Source organism: Rhinoderma darwinii, chromosome 5, assembly GCF_050947455.1.
Source record: "Rhinoderma darwinii isolate aRhiDar2 chromosome 5, aRhiDar2.hap1, whole genome shotgun sequence".
Lineage (NCBI taxonomy): Eukaryota > Metazoa > Chordata > Amphibia > Anura > Rhinodermatidae > Rhinoderma > Rhinoderma darwinii.
The window spans coordinates 202,366,186-202,386,051 of record NC_134691.1 but is presented as its reverse complement, the minus strand read 5'-3'; the positions used below and the strand labels follow the sequence as shown (position 1 = coordinate 202,386,051).

Here is a 19,866-nt window from a genome sequence, read left to right as displayed (position 1 = left end):
TAGAAGATTAAGGGCTCGTCCACACGCAGCGGAATTGCTGCGTTTTTTTCCGTCCGGAATTGCGGCTGGAGAATACGCAGCAGAATACGGTAGCAGCATAGTGGATGAGATTTAACAAATCTCATCCACACGCTGCGTAAAAATTCCGACCAGAAATTGACCTGTGTTGCGTATTTTTCGTAACGCAGCATGTCAATTCCTGCTGCGGAAAGTGGACTGAATTGCTGCGTTTTTCAGAGGTGATGTCACCATTTCCCAACATTGTGAAAAACGCAGCAAAATACACACCATTTTCTGCAGTAAAAAACACAGGAAATGGTGCGTTTTTGCCGCAGTGGAAAGTCTGCAACTTTCAACGGAATTGCTGCAGAAATTTTCTACAACAATTCCATTGTGTGTGGACAAACCCTAAGGATATAATCCAGTTTGCCTTATGCCTCATGAACACGGCTATATATTGGCTCTGTACTCTGGGCATTAATAGATATTATGGAGCTCTACCATGCCTTCTTGTGCCTCCAATGTCATACAGAGGCATACTGAGGTTTTGTCTTTCGAATTGCATATGAATCCGATAGTTTCACACTAAGGGTCAGTTCACACGTTGTAGAAATACTGCGGATTTTCCATAACGGAATTCGTTGCAGAAAATCAGCATCAAATACAGTAGCAGCAAAGTGGATGAGATAGAACAAAACTCATCCACACGCTGCGTAAATACTGAGCGAAAAAAATGCTCAGAAATTGACCTGCGTGCAGAATTTTATTCCACTGCATGTCAATAGTATTTGCGTAAACGCTGAATATTTGCTGCATGTTTTCCCCATTGAATTTAATGTGGAGGTTATACCCGCAACAAATAGCAGTTTTGTGGCGGATTCGCAGCGATTCCGCTGCAAAAAACGCAACTAAGGAAAAAATTAATCTTACCCAGAAATCTGTGTTTCTTCCTCCTGCGGTGACGTTTCATTTCATGTAACCGCTGCAGCCAATTACAGGCCACATGGATGAAACGTCATCCCAGGAGGCCAGCCTGGATGACGTCAGAAGGTCAGTCTCTTGGGATGACGTTTCATCCCATGTGACCACCGCTGCACTGGTCTACTGAGATGAAACGTCATCCCAGGAGGACGGCTTGCTATCAGGCCGGCTAAATGCTGCATTTTTCCGCAGTGAACATTCCGGGCGAAAAACGACACCAGTTTGGTGCGGTTTTTTCACCCGGAATTCTCTGCGGCGCACAGTGCGGCTACACTGCGTGCTTTTACACAGCGTATCGGCCCCGTGTGGACTTGAATAGGGCTGAGCAGCAAGCTGAAAGTTCTTTGTGGGAAATATGTCATTATTGAAGTTGTGAAGGGGCTATTAACATAGTTAATTTGTTATATATACCTCTTTGTTTTATTATCATAACATTTTAGTTGTTAAAGCTCTTTTTCCTTGGCTCGAGCTCCATGATGACTTCATAAATCATTATTTCATACATCAAGAGTCAAATATCTGCAATATTCTACAATTCTCTTTTATATTTCAGGGTGCAAAAGGAAGCGTTGGACCACCTGGAGACCCAGGACTACCAGGATCACAGGTAAAGATACTATTAGAGCTTTATGAAGGTTTTTTTTAACCCTTTGTGTGCCATGGCTTATGATCCTTTTTCACATTCAGTAACCCTCAATGCATTTTTCCGTTCTCAAGGTGGTACAGATTGTGCAACATGATGGACACCAATGTTGTCATTTATTATTTCATTTAAAAAAATAACTAAATCGCCACATATGCTTTATTTCTACATGGATGCGGATTACGTTTATAAGTAAATATTCTTTAGTGCAAACGATCGTTGATATAGATCAGTTTAGTGTTCATACCTATACCTATGGCTGTATGTTTATTTGCTGTCTGGTGTGAATAATTTCTAGTTCTAAGAATTTCATCTTGCTTGTTCCTAATTTCGTATCTGGTATTGAGTTAATAATATACACTGTATCAAAATACTGTAATATACAGAGACTTTTATAAACTCTGCAAATCTAAATTGCAGCATGCTCCATCAGATCCATCCTTAACTTTTCTTGAATTGTCTAAAGTTACACAATTTGTCACAATGGCAATTCAATACAATGTTGTGACATCCACATTAAAAAAATATATATATATTAAACGTATACAATTTTTAACATAGGAGTCTATGGGCAACGGATTGCTGATGGCATCCGTTAGAGGCTTCTATCACAGCCATTCAGTAAAAAAAAAAACATATACGTTAAATGTATCCATTTTTTAACATGGATGTCTATAGTGTGATGTACGGCCGATCGATGTCATGTCACAGACACCCAGTAAAAACGTATACATTTTTTAAACATGGGAGTTTTAAGGCAATTATTGGCTGACAGATGGCGTCCATAGGAGGGATCCGTCGGAGATATACTGTTTTTTTTAACTTTGTTTAACAATTTGCACTATACATCTCGAGATATGTTGGGTTTAAAGACATGTTAAGGGAAGAAACACTTCTCATAGAATTATTGTTTCCCTCACACTCAGTTCCTCATATAGCCCTAATATCCTGTGTACAATATATTTGCAATTGCTTTATGGTAAGTCATCATTTCTATCTATTATTTGCTGCATTTGGCTTCTTTTGGGGAAAAAAGCGTTTAAAAAAAAAATGGCAACATTTTAAATAAAAAGTAACATTGGCTGTCATACTACCCTAAACAAATCATAGAAATTAGTAAGAAACTGAAATATATGAATATAAAATTTTGATAAAACTTCTACTTCTCTATATTGCTGGAGTTTACGATTTTTCAATAAATGTTTGGTGTGTTGAGTTTTAAAAACTTTTTTTTGCAGGGTGATTTGGGTATTGAAGGTCCAATTGGATTTCCTGGTCCGAAGGTAAGTTTCCATCTTCAGTTCCATATCATTATAAAAAAAAAGCAGGAATATTCTCTTTGTTGGATTATTTTTGCTCTTGTTTTTGACCAACCTTTATGAATGCATATACACGTAACCAAATTAGCACAGATTATAAATGGGCTTAATTTATTGAAACTGTTTTAGGTCTCCTTCACACGCACACTTTTAAAACAAATATGTATATGTAAACTCTCCTTTCAAGAATTTAAGTCATAATCCCTTAAACCCCTTCTCGTCTGCTCCACGTAAATTAACGGGCTAATGGCATGGTACCTGTTCCAGCAGTTCATCAATATACATACTGTCTCTGATGGCACTACGCACACTTGCACGCAGTGCAATCAGCAGGATTGTCTGTCACACTGACAGCCCGATCTTGTACTGTGACAGGGAACTAAATTAATCAGTTCCCTGTCCCTAAAGGTCCTGAACACAGCTCTACTATTGAGTTCTGTGTTCCCAAGTGCAGAAACTAACACTTCTGCATGTGGGCTGTTGCTAGAGAATCCTGTGATCTCAATAATGATGTCACAGGGAGTCCCTATTAAGAGAAGGTTTGGGGCATTCGATCTGCATCTTCTCTGCATGTCACTGCATACAGATCACTGACAAGAGTGATCTAATAAGCTGTTTCATTAGATCACTTTAATCAGCGATCTGTATATGGGAAAAGCAGGATAATGTGTAATGATGGGGGTAGGGAAACAGACAAGTGAGCCCTAATCTACCCGCCACTCAGTCCCTGCCTACTTGCAACGACCCGCCCTAGGCGACGGGATACAACTGGGCGACGGTCCCTACGCTAAATAAGTGCACGACAGACAAATAGACAAGGGTACACAGAAGCAAGGGAAATGGGTCAGTTGCCCACGGCAACACCGTGAGCAAAAAGAGTGGTGAACGAGCCGAGTCAAACCAGGAGTGTACGAGGTACCAAACGCAGAGCAGGAGAGTAGTGAACAAGCCGAGTCAAACCAGGAGTGTACGAAGTACCAAACGCAGAGCAGGAGAGTAGTCAATAAGCCAGGGTCAATATGAAGCAGGGTCAAATAGATCAAGAAGCTGCAGCAGGGCCAGGAAACCAAACGAGAAGAATCACAAGCATGGAGGAACAGGAAAGGCAGGTATAAATAGACAGAGGGCGGGAGCTAGCTCCGTCTGGCCAGGCTGTGATAGGCTCTCCCACTCCTAAGCTTCCATCCTGAGTGGTGGAAGATGGAGTCAGTCTCACAGATATAGAAGCAGGTGCAGACTGATTACCTATGGGCGTAGACACAGAAGCTGTGCCTGGCAGATCCTTTACAGTACCCCCCCTCTTATGAGGGGCCACCGGACCCTTTCTAGGTGGACCTGGTTTATTGGGGAAACGAAGGTGGAACCTCCTGACCAATACCCCAGCGTGAACATCCCGGGCGGGTACCCAAGTCCTCTCCTCAGGCCCGTATCCTCTCCAATGGACCAGGTACTGGAGGGAGCCTTGGAACATCTTGCTGTCCACAATCTTGGCCACCTCGAATTCTACCCCCTCAGGGGTGAGAACGGGGACAGGAGGTTTCCTCGAGGGAGCCAAGGACGTGGAGCAGCGTTTAAGGAGGGAGGCATGAAACACGTCGTGTACTCGAAAAGATGGGGGCAACTCCAGTCGGAAGGAGACAGGATTGAGGACTTCAATGACCTTGTACGGCCCTATAAACAGGGGAGCAAACTTCTTGGACGGGACTTTAAGGCGCAAGTTCTTAGACGATAGCCACACCAGATCCCCAACCATAAACAAGGGGTTAGCAGAACGTCTTCTATCTATGAGTTTTTTGTATGCTCTGGGACGCCTCTACGTTCTTCTGAACCTGGGCCCAGACTGTGCACAGTTCCCGATGAACGACCTCTACCTCGGGATTGTTGGAACTACCAGGTGAAACGGAGGAGAACCGTGGATTAAACCCAAAATTACAGAAAAAGGGGGAGACTCCTGACGAGTTACTGACCCGGTTATTAAGGGAAAATTCGGCGAGGGGAATGAATGAGACCCAATCATATTGACAGTCAGAGATAAAACACCTTAACTATTGTTCTAGAGACTGATTAGTCCTCTCAGTTTGGCCATTAGTTTCAGGATGGAAGGCAGAGGAGAAGGACAAATCAATCTCCAACTTTTTACACAAGGCTCTCCAAAACAATGAAACAAATTGTACCCCTCTGTCAGAAACAATATTGACAGGGACCCCATGGAGACGCAGGATGTGTTTGACAAACAAGGTAGCTAACGTCTTAGCATTGGGTAGTTTCTTGAGGGGCACAAAGTGGCACATCTTACTGAAGCGGTCTACTACAACCCACACCACCGACTTGCCTTGAGATGGAGGCAAATCGGTGATAAAATCCATGGAGATATGGGTCCAAGGTCTCTGGGGAATGGGCAAAGAACATAGTAAGCCCGCTGGTCGGGACCTGGGAGTCTTGGACCTAGCACAAACCTTACAAGCGGCGACGTAGGCCTTAACATCTTTAGGCAACCCAGGCCACCAATAGTTTCTGGCAATGAGGTGCTTGGTACCCAGGATGCCTGGATGACCAGATAGTGCGGAGTCATGATTTTCCCTAAGTACCCTTAGCCGGAATTGCAGGGGAACAAACAGCTTGTTCTCAGGAAGGTTCCCAGGAGCTGAACCTTGACCAGCTGCAATTTCAGAGACTAAATCAGAATCAATAGAGGAAATGATTATACCTGGAGGCAAAATACAAGCAGGATCTTCCTCCGAAGGAGGGCTGGCCATGAAGCTACGCGACAGTGCATCGGCCTTAATATTATTAGACCCAGCCCTATAGGTAACCAAAAAGTTGAATCTGGTACAAAATAACGTCCATCGAGCTTGCCTCGGGTTTAGCCTCCGGGCAGATTCTAGGAAAACCAGATTCTTGTGGTCGGTAAGGACCGTTACCTGGTGCCTAGCCCCCTCCAGGAAGTGGCGCCACTCTTCAAATGCCCATTTAATGGCTAAGAGTTTGCGGTTGCTAATATCATAGTTACTCTCAGTGGGCGAAAATTTCCTGGAGAAGTAGGCACAGGGACGGAGTTGGGTGTGGGACCTGGTACCCTGGGACAAGACAGCCCCCATTACCACCTCGGACGCGTCAACCTCCACGATAAATGGCTCCATTTGGTTGGGCTGAACCAGCACCGGGGCCGAGATAAAGCACTTCTTAAGGACCTCAAAAGCCTGGACAGCCTCAGGAGGCCAGTGGAGGAGATCAGCACCTTTGCGAGTGAGATCCGTAAGAGGCTTAGCGATGACCGAGAAGTTAGCAATAAATCTCCTGTAATAATTAGAGAACCCCAGGAAGCACTGTAACGCCTTCAGGGAGGCAGGTTGGACGCATTCCGCCACCGCCTGGACCTTGGCGGGGTCCATGCGGAATTCATGAGGAGTGAGGATTTGACCCAAAAATGGTATCTCCTGCACCCCAAACACACATTTTTCGGTCTTCGCAAACAGTTTGTTTTCCCGAAGGATCTGGAGCACCTTCCTGACATGCTCAATGTGGGAGGACCAGTCCTTGGAAAACACAAGTATGTCATCAAGGTACACTACAAGAAATACCCCCAGGTAATCTCTTAAAATCTCATTTATGAAATTCTGGAAGACCGCGGGAGCATTACACAACCCAAAGGGCATGACGAGGTATTCGAAATGACCTTCGGGCGTGTTAAACGCAGTCTTCCACTCATCCCCCTCTTTGAAGCGGACAAGGTTATACGCCCCCCGTAGATCAAACTTAGAGAACCATTGGGCCCCCTGAACCTGATTAAAGAGATCAGGAATCAAAGGAAGGGGATACTGGTTCCTTACAGTGACCTTATTCAAGTTACGGTAGTCAATGCATGGCCTAAGACCACCATCCTTTTTCCCTACGAAGAAGAAGCCAGCACCTACCGGAGAAGTAGAGGGGCGAATGTAACCCTTGGCCAGGCATTCCTAAATATACTCTCTCATGGCTTCACGTTCGGGACAAGAGAGATTAAATATCCTACCCTTGGGGAGCTTAGCTCCTGGTACCAATTCAATTGCGCAATCATATTCTCTATGGTAACACTTCGGAAGCCTCTTTAGCGAAAACATCAGCGAAGTCCTGAACAAACTCAGGTAGCGTGTTCACCTTCTCAGGGAGAGAAATAGAATTAACAGAAAAACATGACGTCAAGCATTCATTACCCCATTTGGTAAGATCCCCAGTATTCCAGTCAAACGTGGGATTATGCAACTGCAACCAGGGAAGGCCTAAAACCAAATTGGACGATAATCCCTGCATCAACAGTACAGAGCACTGCTCCAAATGCATGGAGCCAACAAGGAGTTCAAAATCAGGGGTATGCTGTGTAAAATAACCATTAGCAAGAGGAGTGGAGTCGATACCCACTACCGGGACAGGTTTAGGCAAATCAATCAAAGGCATAGCTAGAGACATAGCAAATTCCACAGACATGATATTAGCAGAAGACCCTGAATCCACGAAGGCACTGCCGGTAGCAGACCTACCACCAAAAGAGACCTGAAAGGGAAGCAAGATTTTATTAGGTTTCATATTTACGGGAAATACCTCTGCGCCCAAGTGACCTCCCCGATGATCACTTAGGCGCGGAAGTTTTCCGGCTGCTTATTCTTACGCCTAGGACAGGTGTTCACATGATGCTTGTCATCTCTACAATAGAAGCAGAGACCATTCTTCCTGCGGAACTCTCTACGTTGTTGGGGGGACACGGAGGCCCCGAATTGCATAGGTACCTCCGAGTCTTCTGTGGAAGAACGAAGCAACGGAACCTCGGGAGGCATCATGGGGGAGTCAGAGGAGAAAACACAAAAACGTTCAAGTTGTCGTTCCCTGAGACGTCGGTCAAGTCGTACCGCTAAAGCCATAACCTGGTCTAGGGAGTCAGAAGACGGATAGCTAACTAGCAGGTCTTTCAGGGCGTTCGACAGACCCAACTTAAACTGGCATCTTAAGGCAGGGTCATTCCACCGAGAAGCTACGCACCACTTCCTAAAGTCAGAACAATACTCCTCAACAGGTCTCTTACCCTGACGTAAGGTCACCAGCTGACTCTCGGCAAAGGCAGTCTTGTCAGTCTCGTCATAAATGAGTCCGAGAGCCGAAAAGAAAAGATCAACGGAGGAAAGTTCAGGGGCGTCAGGAGCCAAGGAGAAGGCCCATTCTTGGGGCCCTTCCTGGAGCCGGGACATAATTATACCCACCCGCTGGCTCTCAGAACCAGAGGAGTGGGGCTTTAAGCAAAAATAGAGCCTACAACTTTCCCGAAAGGAGAAAAAGGTCTTACAGTCCCCTGAGAACCGGTCGGGCAACTTGAGGTGGGGTTCAAGAGGTGAGGTGAGGGGCACTACCAGGGTAGCATCAGGCTGGTTGTCCCTCTGAGCCAGGGCCTGGACCTGTAGGGAGAGGCCCTGCATTTGCTGAGCCAGGGTCTCAAGGGGGTCGATAGTAGTGTCAGGGACCAGGGTAGACTAGGTATATGGGCTTGTGATTATGTAATGTCGGGGTAGGGAGACAGACAGGTGAGCCCTAATCTACCCGCCACTCAGTCCCTGCCTACTTGCAACGACCCGCCCTAGGCAACGGGGTACATCTGGGCGACGGTCCCTACACTCAATAGGTGCACGACAGACAAACAGACAAGGGTACAAAGAAGCCAGGGAAATGGGGAAGCTGCCCACGGGGACACCGTGAGCAACAAGTGAAGTGAACGAGCCGAGTCAAAATAGGAGATGAGCGAGGTACAAAAACGCAGAGCAGAAGAGTGGTCAGTAAAGCCAAGGTCAATCACAAGCAGAGGATCAGTAGTTCAAGAAGCTGCAGCAGGGCCAGGAAACCAGCAGAGAAGAATCACAAGCAAAGGAGGAACAGGAAAGGCAGGTATAAATAGACAGAGGGCGGGAGCTAGCTCCATCTAGCCAGGCTGTGATAAGCTCTCCCACTCCTAAGCCTGCCATCCTGGGTGGTGGAAGATGGAGTCAGTCTCACAGACATAGAAGCAGGTGCACACTGATTAACTATGGGCGTCGACACAGAAGTTGTGTCTGGCAGATCCTTTACAGCTTCTGTGTCTACACCCGTGGTTAGTCAGTCTGCATCTGCTCCTAGGTCTGATAGAGTGACTCGATCTGCTACCACTCAGGCTGGTAGGCTGAGGAGTGGGAGAACCTATCACAGCCTTGCCAGACGGTTCTAGCTCCCACCCTCGGTCTATGTATACCTTCATTTGCTTCTTGTCTTTGCCTGTGACTCTCTCTTGTTTCCTGGCTCTGCTGTTCCAGCTATTACTATTGACCTCTGCTTCATATTGACCCTGGCTTTACTGACTATGCTCCTGCTCTGCGTTTAGTACCTCGTACACTCCTGGTTTGACTCGGATCGTTCACTACTCTTGTTGCTCACGGTGTTGCCGTGGGCAACTGCCCCATTTCCCTTAACTTCTGTGTACCCTTGTATGTTTGTCTGTCGTGCACATATTGAGCGCAGGGACCGTCGCCCAGTTGTACGCCGTCGCCTAGGACGGGTCGTGCAAGTAGGCAGAGACTGAGCGGCGGGTAGATTAGGGCTCACCTGTCTGTTTCCCTACCCCGCCATTACGCTAACTATTATGTGTGGGATAACTATTTTTCTTACAAGCAGATAAATGAACATTTAGAAAAATGCAAATTTTTCCAAATGTTCTCTAAATTTTGGCGTTTTTCACAAATAAATACTAAATTTTACCACTAACATAAAGTACAATGTGTCTCTTGAAAATTGAGACAAGTCAGATTTGAAAGATGAGGCTCTGTCAGGAAGGTCAAAACTGGCTGCAGCGGCTAGGGGTTAAGTATATAAATGCATAAAAACCAAGGTCAGAACATGTAGGACCCCTAAATAATGGGGAGTTGGTTAAGGGGAATCACGAAAAGGAAGAGTTACTAAATAAGTTCTTTAGTTCTGTATATATAATGGAACAAAGAGTAGGTGGTGCCATTGCTGTTAATATACTTAATTAGCTGAATATGGATATGGTCCAAGATAAATCAAAGAAATGTGAATAAGGACCAGATGGGTTACACCCAAGGGGTATTCCCAACTTATATGCCATAAATGTCTAATAGTTGCTCTGGGCCCCGCACCTTTATCGAGAACAAGGGTCATTGGACTCCCGTATTGTCTGGTGTGACGGCCGCAAGCTGCGGATTCTAGGCAGAGACGGGGCCGCGCGACTCTCTCCATTCTGTTCAATAGGAGTTATGGAAATAGCCAGATCAAGCGCTGTTTTACAGCCCTTTGTCTACTAGTCCCCGTCTAGAATAGTCAACTTGCAGTCAGCAAACGGGGGCCGGATATAGGTGCTGGTCCCAGAGCTGAGACCCACATCTGTCAGACATTTATAGCATATCCTATGAATATTCCATAAGTGTTTAAGATGGGAATACCCCTTTATCAACATCCCGCCATTAAATTTTTTTCCTCCCCACATTCCAAAAGCCATACATTTTTTTTGTCGATATAGGCCTATGAGGTCTTGATTTTTGCAGGACGAGTTGTAGTTTTTCATCTTATAGTACCATCTAATGTGGTAGGAAACAGGGGAAAAAATTCTTTGGAGGGTGGAAAAGCAAAAAAAAACAGCGATTCCTCCAGTGTTTTTGCACTTCATTTTTAGGCCGTTTACTGTGCAATTAAAATGACACGTTAAGTTTATTCTGCGTGTCAATACGATTACAGCAATGCAAAATTTATATAGTTTTCGTCTATATTTTACTACTTTTACGAGGAAAAAACAAACTGTAAGGAACAAAAGTAATTTTGTAATCACAAGGGGAGAGAAGAAAATCTGGACCGCACATCCACTTTATATGCTGTATGTGAACTTAGCTTATGAAGTTCTACACAGAAGGAAGGAGAGAACCCAATATATATTATTTATTTATTTAGAAATTGTATATATGCTTAGGTTCATTTATACGTTCTGAAAATTATTATTATTATTAGTATAATTAATGATATTATTATTATTGTTACTATTGATACTAGTAGTGGCAACAGTATTTTTTTTAAAACATTTTATAATTTATGTTTTTTTAATCTAAAGGGCTACTCTGGACAGAAAGGAGAACAAGTGAGTTTTATGAATTCATTGAACATCATCTTAATTTTTACCATGTTTCAAATACAATACTAATAATTTATGTAATTTGATGTCATTCACAGGGAGACTATGGGGAGCCAGGGATGAAGGTATGCTCTGCAATAGCAATATTCTTGGATTTATAACAATTAAAGGGGTTTTCCAGCCACTAAAAATTGATGGCCCATTGAAGTAAATGGGAGAAAAGGCTGCAATACCCGTGAATTGCTGCTAAATGCGTGTTGACGACTCACAGTGAGCAAGAAGAAATAAAGGGGAAGACGCTATGCACCCTTCAAAACAGGTGTTCGGCGGGGGGTCCCAAAAGTCAGACCCCGACCCATCAGCAATTGATGGCCTATCCTGAGATAGGCCGTCAATTTTTAGTGGCTGGAAAACCTATTTAAGTAATTTACATAACATTTAGCATTTTGTTTACTTCTCTTCCAAAAAGGGGGACCCCGGAAAGCCTGGATACAATGGCGCAGTAGGGGAAAAGGTAGGATTAAATATTCTGCAGAAACACACTACAACATTGCTTGGAATCATAAAACCAGATGGAATTGTATCTTCAGCAATTTTTAATAAGATGGCAGAACACAATAATTCTCTATAAAAGTCTATAATAATCTAGAATACATAAAAGGATAAGCAGATATACTATAGTGTTAAACATATATTAGGCTCTATGTATCTGCTTCGGAGGCTCAGTTCAGAGTCCCTGTAGCAGGTTCCACTTCTCATCACAACGACTGACATCATGACAGAACCTGACAGACCCCATTAAAAGCCAATTGCGTCCATCGGGTGAACAGAGCCGTAAAGTGAAAAAATCAAACAAAATATATTTGTTTGCTGCAAATATTATAGTTAATTTTATTACACATAAGGTGATTAACTATGTAAACCTTTGTAAGGCAAAACATTTTTTTTTTAATAAAAAGGTGTGTGTCAGAGACACGCAGGACCCGTTAACACTGAACCCGTCAGGTCCGCTGGACTGATTGATTCAGTGAATAGCGGTAAATATTTTAACTTTTTTAGATACAGCTGCTCTGTATTCTCTATACAGAGCAGCTGTATCTAGTTCTATTCACTGAATCTGTCAGTCCCGCAGATCTGACAAGTTCACACGCAGAATCCACCTGTAAAATAATACATCTAACTTATGAACTATCACATCTAACTTATGTATACAGAGCAGCTGCATCTAAAAAAGTAAAAATATTTTTTTATAAAAACTATTTGTAAAGTTGTACCAAATACACTGAAACACCTTTTTCTTAAAAAAAACAAAACATGTTTTGCCTTACAAAGGTTTACATAGCCTTTAAATTGAGTGAGCTGAGGATTCTATAGACTAGTTCACATGAAGTTTTTGCCAGGCAGAAAAAAATCTGCAGGAATTTTGAGGCAGATTTTTAATTGTAAGCATTTTTTGACTCTTTTTGTTAGCATTTTTGCTGTATTTTTTGGCTGCAGCCGTTGAATCTAATGCAAAAACGCTGGCAAAAAAAATGCTGCAAAAATTCTTTAAATGAGAGCCGCAGGTCTTTTCTGCCTCCCATTGGTTTCAAAGGGAGGTGAGAAGCGGAAACCACTCTAAGTAAGAGCAAGCCGCTTTTTTTTCCGTGATCAGTTAGAAGCCGCCCTAGGAAAAAAAACACCTCTGCCTCCCATTGAAATCAATGCGGGGCGATTTGGCGGCGTTTCTTGGCGCTGACTTTGATGCACTTTCCGAGTCAAAATCAGCCTCAAAAAACGCTGTGTAAACTGACCCTTACTGGTCAGTTTGACATATGAACAGCAAATATGAATATTTTATTTTGAGGATTTCACAAGGGATTTTGCCAGGGACACGCTTTCTATGTCTGACTGCCATTTTGAGGGCGATTACTCGGTGTTCATCATAGAATACAGAGTAGGGTATATCTAGGCTATGGAAATGGCTACTATCATTTTACCAGTACCCTACCCCTATATAATTTTGTAGTGCTAATATGAGTACTAATAGATTACCTTCTGAGTTTTGTGAAATAATGGTTTAGCAGTCACTTCTGTGAATATTAACTGATAACAATGTGGTCATTTACAAACAATGAAAAAAATAAATCTGATATATACATCTAAAAAACACAAAGGTAGCCCTCAAAGCAAACCTATTGTAGGACCTTACAAAAATCTAGACACTCGTTTGGGTAGAAATGTGCACAATGACTTTTCATGGTAGGGATAGTGTGCATGCAGCTCTATGAGAAGATCGTTATAATGCAGCAAGTGGCGGTACATTCCGATTTCCAATGGGAAATGTCTGTTTTGTGATGCTGTATGTTCTTACAACATTGCTGCTTTCATTCAGTATATGGATGGATGATTACTTTGGGTCATGAGTGTATTCATTTGTAATTGGAGATTTATATGAAACACAATGTGTAATATATTGTCTTTTTTATCTATAGGGAAAACTTGGTCCAATGGGATCAACAGGATGTAAAGGAAAAGTTGGAATTCAGGTATGATTGTTGTAGCTTTTACAAATCTGCCTATAAAAATATTGTGGAAAAAATAATTCAATCAAAATATATACTGACCATTTTTCCATTAAAGGGATATTCAGACTACAAACATTTATCATCTATCCACTGGGTAGGGGAGAAAAGTTAGATCACGTCCAACACATCTTCTAGTTCATTATGCATGGATAGCCGGACAGCAGATCGGTATGTTCTCTGTGTGTGGGGGGCCTGATGATGCCATGTATACATCAAAATATAGCTGGAAATTCAACGGCCTCCATGTTTGTTTAAACTTTTTTTTGCTGTTGGATGATGTGCAACATTATAGATCGGTAAGAGGTAGTCTAGAATGGCGTCTGAGCTCACTTGTTCAATTACTCTTAACCTTGCGATCATCTAATCTCTTCTATAATGTTTTATTCCTGTCAGTTTTACTCTGACAATGGGGCTATTAGGTCATTCTCCTGTATGCTTTCGTACATTGCAGACCTGGAAGCCATTGTTTTGCTTTTGGCTGCCATGGTATCCCAATCGGCACCCCGCAAATATGTCACGGGGTGCCGATGGACTTACAGAGGGAGCCACATCCCTCTGTCAATTACTTAGGTGCTGCGGTCACTATTGACTGTGGCATCTAAGTGGTTAAATGGCCTATCGAACTGATGGAAATAAACATTTATATCAGTTAGATATCGAGAGGCACAATAAACATAAAGTACAAATCACAGAAGTCCACAGCAGCTTAAATATGTCTGTAGTCACATTGTAATATAGTATTACAGCTGTATTATCGGGGAATGAGATGTAACCTGTAAGTTTACAGATGTATAATATTTTTTGACCTACAATACAGACATTTACCCTAATATTGTAATTTGATAAATCCTTTTTAGTGTAGGAGGAATCCCATAAAAACATGAGGAGACCCAGCCTTATGGAGCATAACTCTCAACTAAATTACATAATATATATCCATTATCATAATAGTTGTGTATTTACTTTTTCCTAAAATAATTTTAGGATATGAAACCTTTTATCAGATTCTTGTATTTTTTCCATTCAGCTTATAATCATGATAGAATACTTGGCTATATAGCATTCACTGTATATCTTGCCTCCTAGTTTAGTGGAAGCCATTGATGATCACAGGTACCTTATTCAACTGCCTCATCCAGGGCGGACACACTGTGTACATTTACGCAGCGTATCCGCCCTGTGTGAACTTACCCCTAGGGTGTGCTTTGTGAGGTGCAAAGTGGATGTTAGTGCATGGCAATAAAACATTCAGAAAATAAAGTATTTATTGTTCTTATGCTGCAGGGAGATGATGGACTTCGTGGCAGTGTCGGACTTAGAGGACTGCCTGGATACCCAGGGGAAAAGGTAAAGCAGCCCATACAATCGAAACTGCCAAAAACGTAGCATTTTAGTTTCAATCACGGTAATAGTTTCTAAAGGCCCTATTACACGGGCCAATGACAGTGTGAGCAAGCGTCCATACATACATACGCTCGTTCCCGATCATTGTCCCATGTAAACAGGGAAGAGATCAGCTTATGAACCAAAAAATGCGTAGATGAACAAGCTTGTTTAACTGGAAAATTGCTGGGGTAGCAAGGGGTTAATGATAATCAAGCTATTTTGGACAATGCGCTATATTCATCAGATTCAAATAGAACTGGATCAGATGCCTCAACTGTCTTAAACCTAGAATAGATTCTGAATCTGAGACAAGTAGTTCATGTATAAACATCCACCAATTTAGGTCCCATGCACATGGCCGTGCTCGTAATCACGGGCCGCGATTGCCAATTGCGGCTTGTCGCCGACGCCCTCGGGCAGCTTCCCACATTTTCGGCCCATGCTCCCCTGCAAAGACATGTCCTATCTTTTGCAGTACACTTCTATGGACCGGACACCATCCCGTAAATAAACAGGAAGGTGCCCGTGGACAATAGAAGTAAACGGGTCCATAATTGCGAACCGTAATTGCGGTCCGCAATTACGGACGATTTTTATGGTCGTGTGCATGGGGCCTTACCTATCTAAGAAAACCCAAAGCTCTAAGCACCTTGCAACATTTTTTTCTACTTTCTCCATTCCAACCTCTAGTTCAAGCATAGCTCTGGACTGGAAGCCATCTTCTCCCTGCCCTGTTCTTCCCCAGGCCCCTATTTGTATTATTGTCTGGAAGTGATGTCATTTTATTGACATATGCGGACAAGAGAATATTATTCAGAGCAGAAGTCACATATTGGTTTATCACTGCCAACCATAGTCTACTTTGTCTGTTTATATAAGTTCACTAAAATCCTTAACAGGAAAATGTCTGTAGGCATTATAGAGGTAAAATTTTGTAAGATAAATCTTACTCATATCTCTTTATTACTTAAGTAACAAGATATGTTCTCCGTCAGTTCGCTCAATAGGAGTTACTATTCAAATTGAGTAGCAAGAATGTATATTATTCATGCATTATGTTCAGATTTTTTTTAATACAGGGCTTCGCTGGAAAACCAGGTCAAGCAGGCCCACCTGGACCAAGAGGAGATGCAGGTGAAAAGGTAAACTGCTCCATTAGATATATTTACATAATAATATACTCATTATAAATGTATTTTGGTCAAGCCTTAACTTCCTGTCTTTTTAATGAATTGGAAACAATAACATGACTACTTTCCCGTTTGCATTTAACCTAGGGTCCTTCTGGCTACAGAGGAAATATTGGTCTACCTGGAATAAAAGGATTAAAAGTGAGTTAATATGGATTTTTATTGGAGCTTGAAAAGAAAATATGGACATCAGTAACATAGTCCTCTATGTGGGGAGCATAGTGTTCTTCCAGACAGGGGTCCTCGGTTTGAATCCAACTAAGAACAATATCTGCATTGAGCTTGTATGTTCACCCCATGTTTGCATGGGTTTCCTCCTACACTCCAAAAACATACAGATAGTGATGTCAGATTGTGAGACAGTCAGTGATGACAATGAAATAAAGTATATATGATGCAAAGGAGAAAAGCGATCGGTGGAGGTGCACAATAATCTCATATAAGTTGAAATCATGTAAGATAGATCTTCTTATTAAATGAATGAATACCACTTTTTAGTGTATGCAGATTATAGAAAGAAGTCTATGTATGCAATTGCATGTGATTTATCAAATATTTTGCAGTGGCATTCAATGCCCACATTTCAGATATGCAGATCACACTTAGATTTTCCTGTCTACAGTTCAAACAACTTATGAACCATTTATTCTTGGAAACCCCTCTCTAACTGAAAATCAAGCCCACAGCTCTGATATAACCCTTGATTCAGTGCTCTTCTTCATTACACACATCCACAATATCTCCATATCCTGCAGTTCCCCCTTGTGCAGCATCTTTAAGAAAAAGCCTTTAACTCAAAAAACGCTAAGGATCTTAGCTTTCTGCCACTATAAGCTCTTGTCCTAACTAGCACAATGTCCTTCTATCTAGTCACTTACCCTCCATAATGAACTCTTCTGTAAGAATCTATCCCTTCCACCACTTTCCGCTTGGTGCCCCTCTCTACTAGTTTCCTCAGTGGCTTCCAATCAAGTTAGTAGACTAAAATTCACTCCTTATGTGTCACGGCAATGGGGTATGTGGACCCACACCTGGCCAAAAAAGAGTCAATAACAGTCTCTAGGACAACAGTACCTGGATAGAGGATTTCGCAGACACTTGGCATAGCAGACATGTGGCGTAGCCGACACGTGGCGTAGCAGCACTTAGCACTGATGACACTTAGCACAGATGACACTTGGCACAGATGACACTTGGCACAGATGACACTTGGCTTTGCACTGGAACAAACACAATTACTGGATATGGGATACAGGGTATAGGAACACAGGATCCAACTAAGGGACCATTTGCAATAACGAACATGAGCAGACACAACAACGCTCAGGAAAGGAGAGGAAGGGCAGAGCCCTTTTTAAAGTCCAGGGCGTACAGGGATTGGCTGGGGAACTTTGCACTGGTGTGCACTGGCCCTTTAAGGCTATGAACGAGCGTGTGTGTGTGTGTGTGTGTGTGTGTGTGTGTGTGTGTGTGTGCACCTTACAGGACCCAGAGGGTAGCTACAGCCGGGAGGGAGACACCGGCATGACGGGAGTGTCCTGCGGTCGCGGGTGCCGGTAAGTAGGACATACAGGCGTTCAACAATCGCGGGCACAACAGTACCCCTGCGCTTACGCCTCTTCTTCTTAGGTCAAGATCATAGAAGGAACTTCTTGTTGAGAGTTGGGGCATTGATGTTCTCTTCTGGCTCCCAGGACCTCTCCTCAGGACCAAACCCTTTCCAGTCTACCAGATAGAAAGTCTTTCCTCCTACCCTCTTGTAGTTCAGGATTTCCTTCACCTCGAAGTCGTCAGAAGAACCACTGGGAGCAACTGTAGAAACAGGAGATTTGCTGTAGCGGTTCAGGACCACATGTTTTAAGAGGGAAACATGGAACCAGTTGGGAATCCTGAGAGTAGGAGGCAGCCAAATCTTATAGGACACAGGGTAAAATTCGTCGCAAGACCTTGTTGAAAGGGCCTAGAAAATTGGGAGCGAATTTGCGAGAAGGCATCTTGAGACTAATGTTTTTAGAAGATAGCCAGACCTTGATTCCAGGAGAAAACTGAGAAGGAATCCTTCTTTTACTATCGACATACCTCTTCATGCGATCAACTGCTTGAAGGATTGCAAACTTGATCTGCTGGAAGATGTGAAGGATAGTCCCAAATAAAGAATTAGCTGCCGGTACTTGAGTCATTGCTGGCACAGGGAGAAGAACTTGTGGACGCTGACTGTACACAATGTAGAATGAAGAAGAAGAAATAGTAGACTCAGTAGTATGGTTATAAAATGAGAACTCTGCACAAGGCAGAAGCTGTACCCAATTGTCATGTTGGGCAGAAACAAAATGATGAAGATAATTTTCTCATATCTGATTGGTCTTTTCTACTTGACCATTAGACTGTGAGTGATAGGCAGAAGAGAAATCCAACTTCACATCTAGGAGATTACACATGGCTCTCCAGAATTTGGACGTGAACTGTACACCCCGGTCCGAGACAATATGGAGGGGTAGACCATGTAGAGGAAAGATGTGCTGAAATAACAGGTTTGCCAGATGGGGAGCAGTGGGAAGACCAGTTAAAGGAACGAAATGTGCCATTTTGGAGAAATGGTCCACCACTACCCAGACAGTGGTACATCCAGCCGAAGGAGGAAGGTCTGTTAGAAAGTCCATAGCGATGTGTTGCCAGGGGGCATCAGGTACTGGCAGAGGTTGAAGCAAACCAGCAGGTTTGGAATGGGTAGATTTATTTAAGGCACAGTTTAGGAGGAAACATAGTCCACAACATTCCTAGGCAGCATGGGCCACCAGTAGTGATGAGTAATAAAGTGCAGAGTCTTACGGACACCTGAGCGCCCAGGCAGTTTGGAACTATGTCCCCAGTGGAGGATTATTTTCTGGTCAGCAGGACGAATGCAGATTTTTCCAGGAGTGATATATCCTTGGATGGTAGGGGGTTTACTGCAATAATCCTGGAAGGGTCAATTATGTGTTGAGGACTTTCTTCAGAGTTGTCTGTCTCGAATGACCGGGACAGGGCATTAGCCTTAATGTTTTGTCCGCAGGACAAAAGTGAAGAAGAAACTGAAATCTGGTGAAGAACAGCGACCACCTGGCTTGAAGAGGATTTAGTCGTTGAGCAGACTGCAAATATGTGAGATTTTTGTGATCTGTAAAGATGATGATAGGATGAGCAGCCCCATCCAGCAGGTGTCTCCACTCTTCCAGCGCCAACTTGACGGTGAGTTATTCTCGGTCCCCTAAGAAGTAGTTGCGCTCAGCAGGAGAGAAATGTCTGGAGAAGAATCCACATGATAGAAATTCCTCTGAAACAAGAGTGCTCCTGCACCAATGGCAGCGGCATCAACCTCCAACTGTTGAGTCACATCCGGATGATGAAAAACAGAAGCAGAAGTGAAGTGGCTCTTGAGGTTGAAGAATGCCGACTCTGCCTCAGGGGACCAGTCCTTAGCGTTCACTCCCTTCTTGGTAAGAGAAATTTGGGATAAATTGTTGATAAAAATTTGCGAATCCATGAAATTTCTGGATAGCTCGGAGACCTTAAGGACGTGGCCAAGATGGTCTTCACCTTCTCCGGCTCCATTTGAAAACCACGATCAGAAATAATATACCCCAGGTATTGGAAGAGGATTTTTTTCAAA

At 43.1% G+C, this 19,866-nt stretch overlaps 1 protein-coding gene across 1 annotated transcript in view; it reads left to right on the top strand.

The window, feature by feature from the left end:
- Nucleotides 1-19,866, top strand: part of LOC142652831 (collagen alpha-2(VI) chain-like) — a 147,552-nt gene that overhangs the window by 13,478 nt on the left and 114,208 nt on the right. Inside the window, exons 5-13 of the mRNA XM_075828513.1 lie at nucleotides 1,535-1,588; nucleotides 2,863-2,907; nucleotides 11,054-11,080; nucleotides 11,173-11,199; nucleotides 11,544-11,588; nucleotides 13,549-13,602; nucleotides 14,926-14,988; nucleotides 16,107-16,169; nucleotides 16,305-16,358. Of these exons, the coding sequence (XP_075684628.1) occupies nucleotides 1,535-1,588; nucleotides 2,863-2,907; nucleotides 11,054-11,080; nucleotides 11,173-11,199; nucleotides 11,544-11,588; nucleotides 13,549-13,602; nucleotides 14,926-14,988; nucleotides 16,107-16,169; nucleotides 16,305-16,358 (432 nt within the window). The remainder of the gene's footprint in view (nucleotides 1-1,534; nucleotides 1,589-2,862; nucleotides 2,908-11,053; nucleotides 11,081-11,172; nucleotides 11,200-11,543; nucleotides 11,589-13,548; nucleotides 13,603-14,925; nucleotides 14,989-16,106; nucleotides 16,170-16,304; nucleotides 16,359-19,866) is intronic.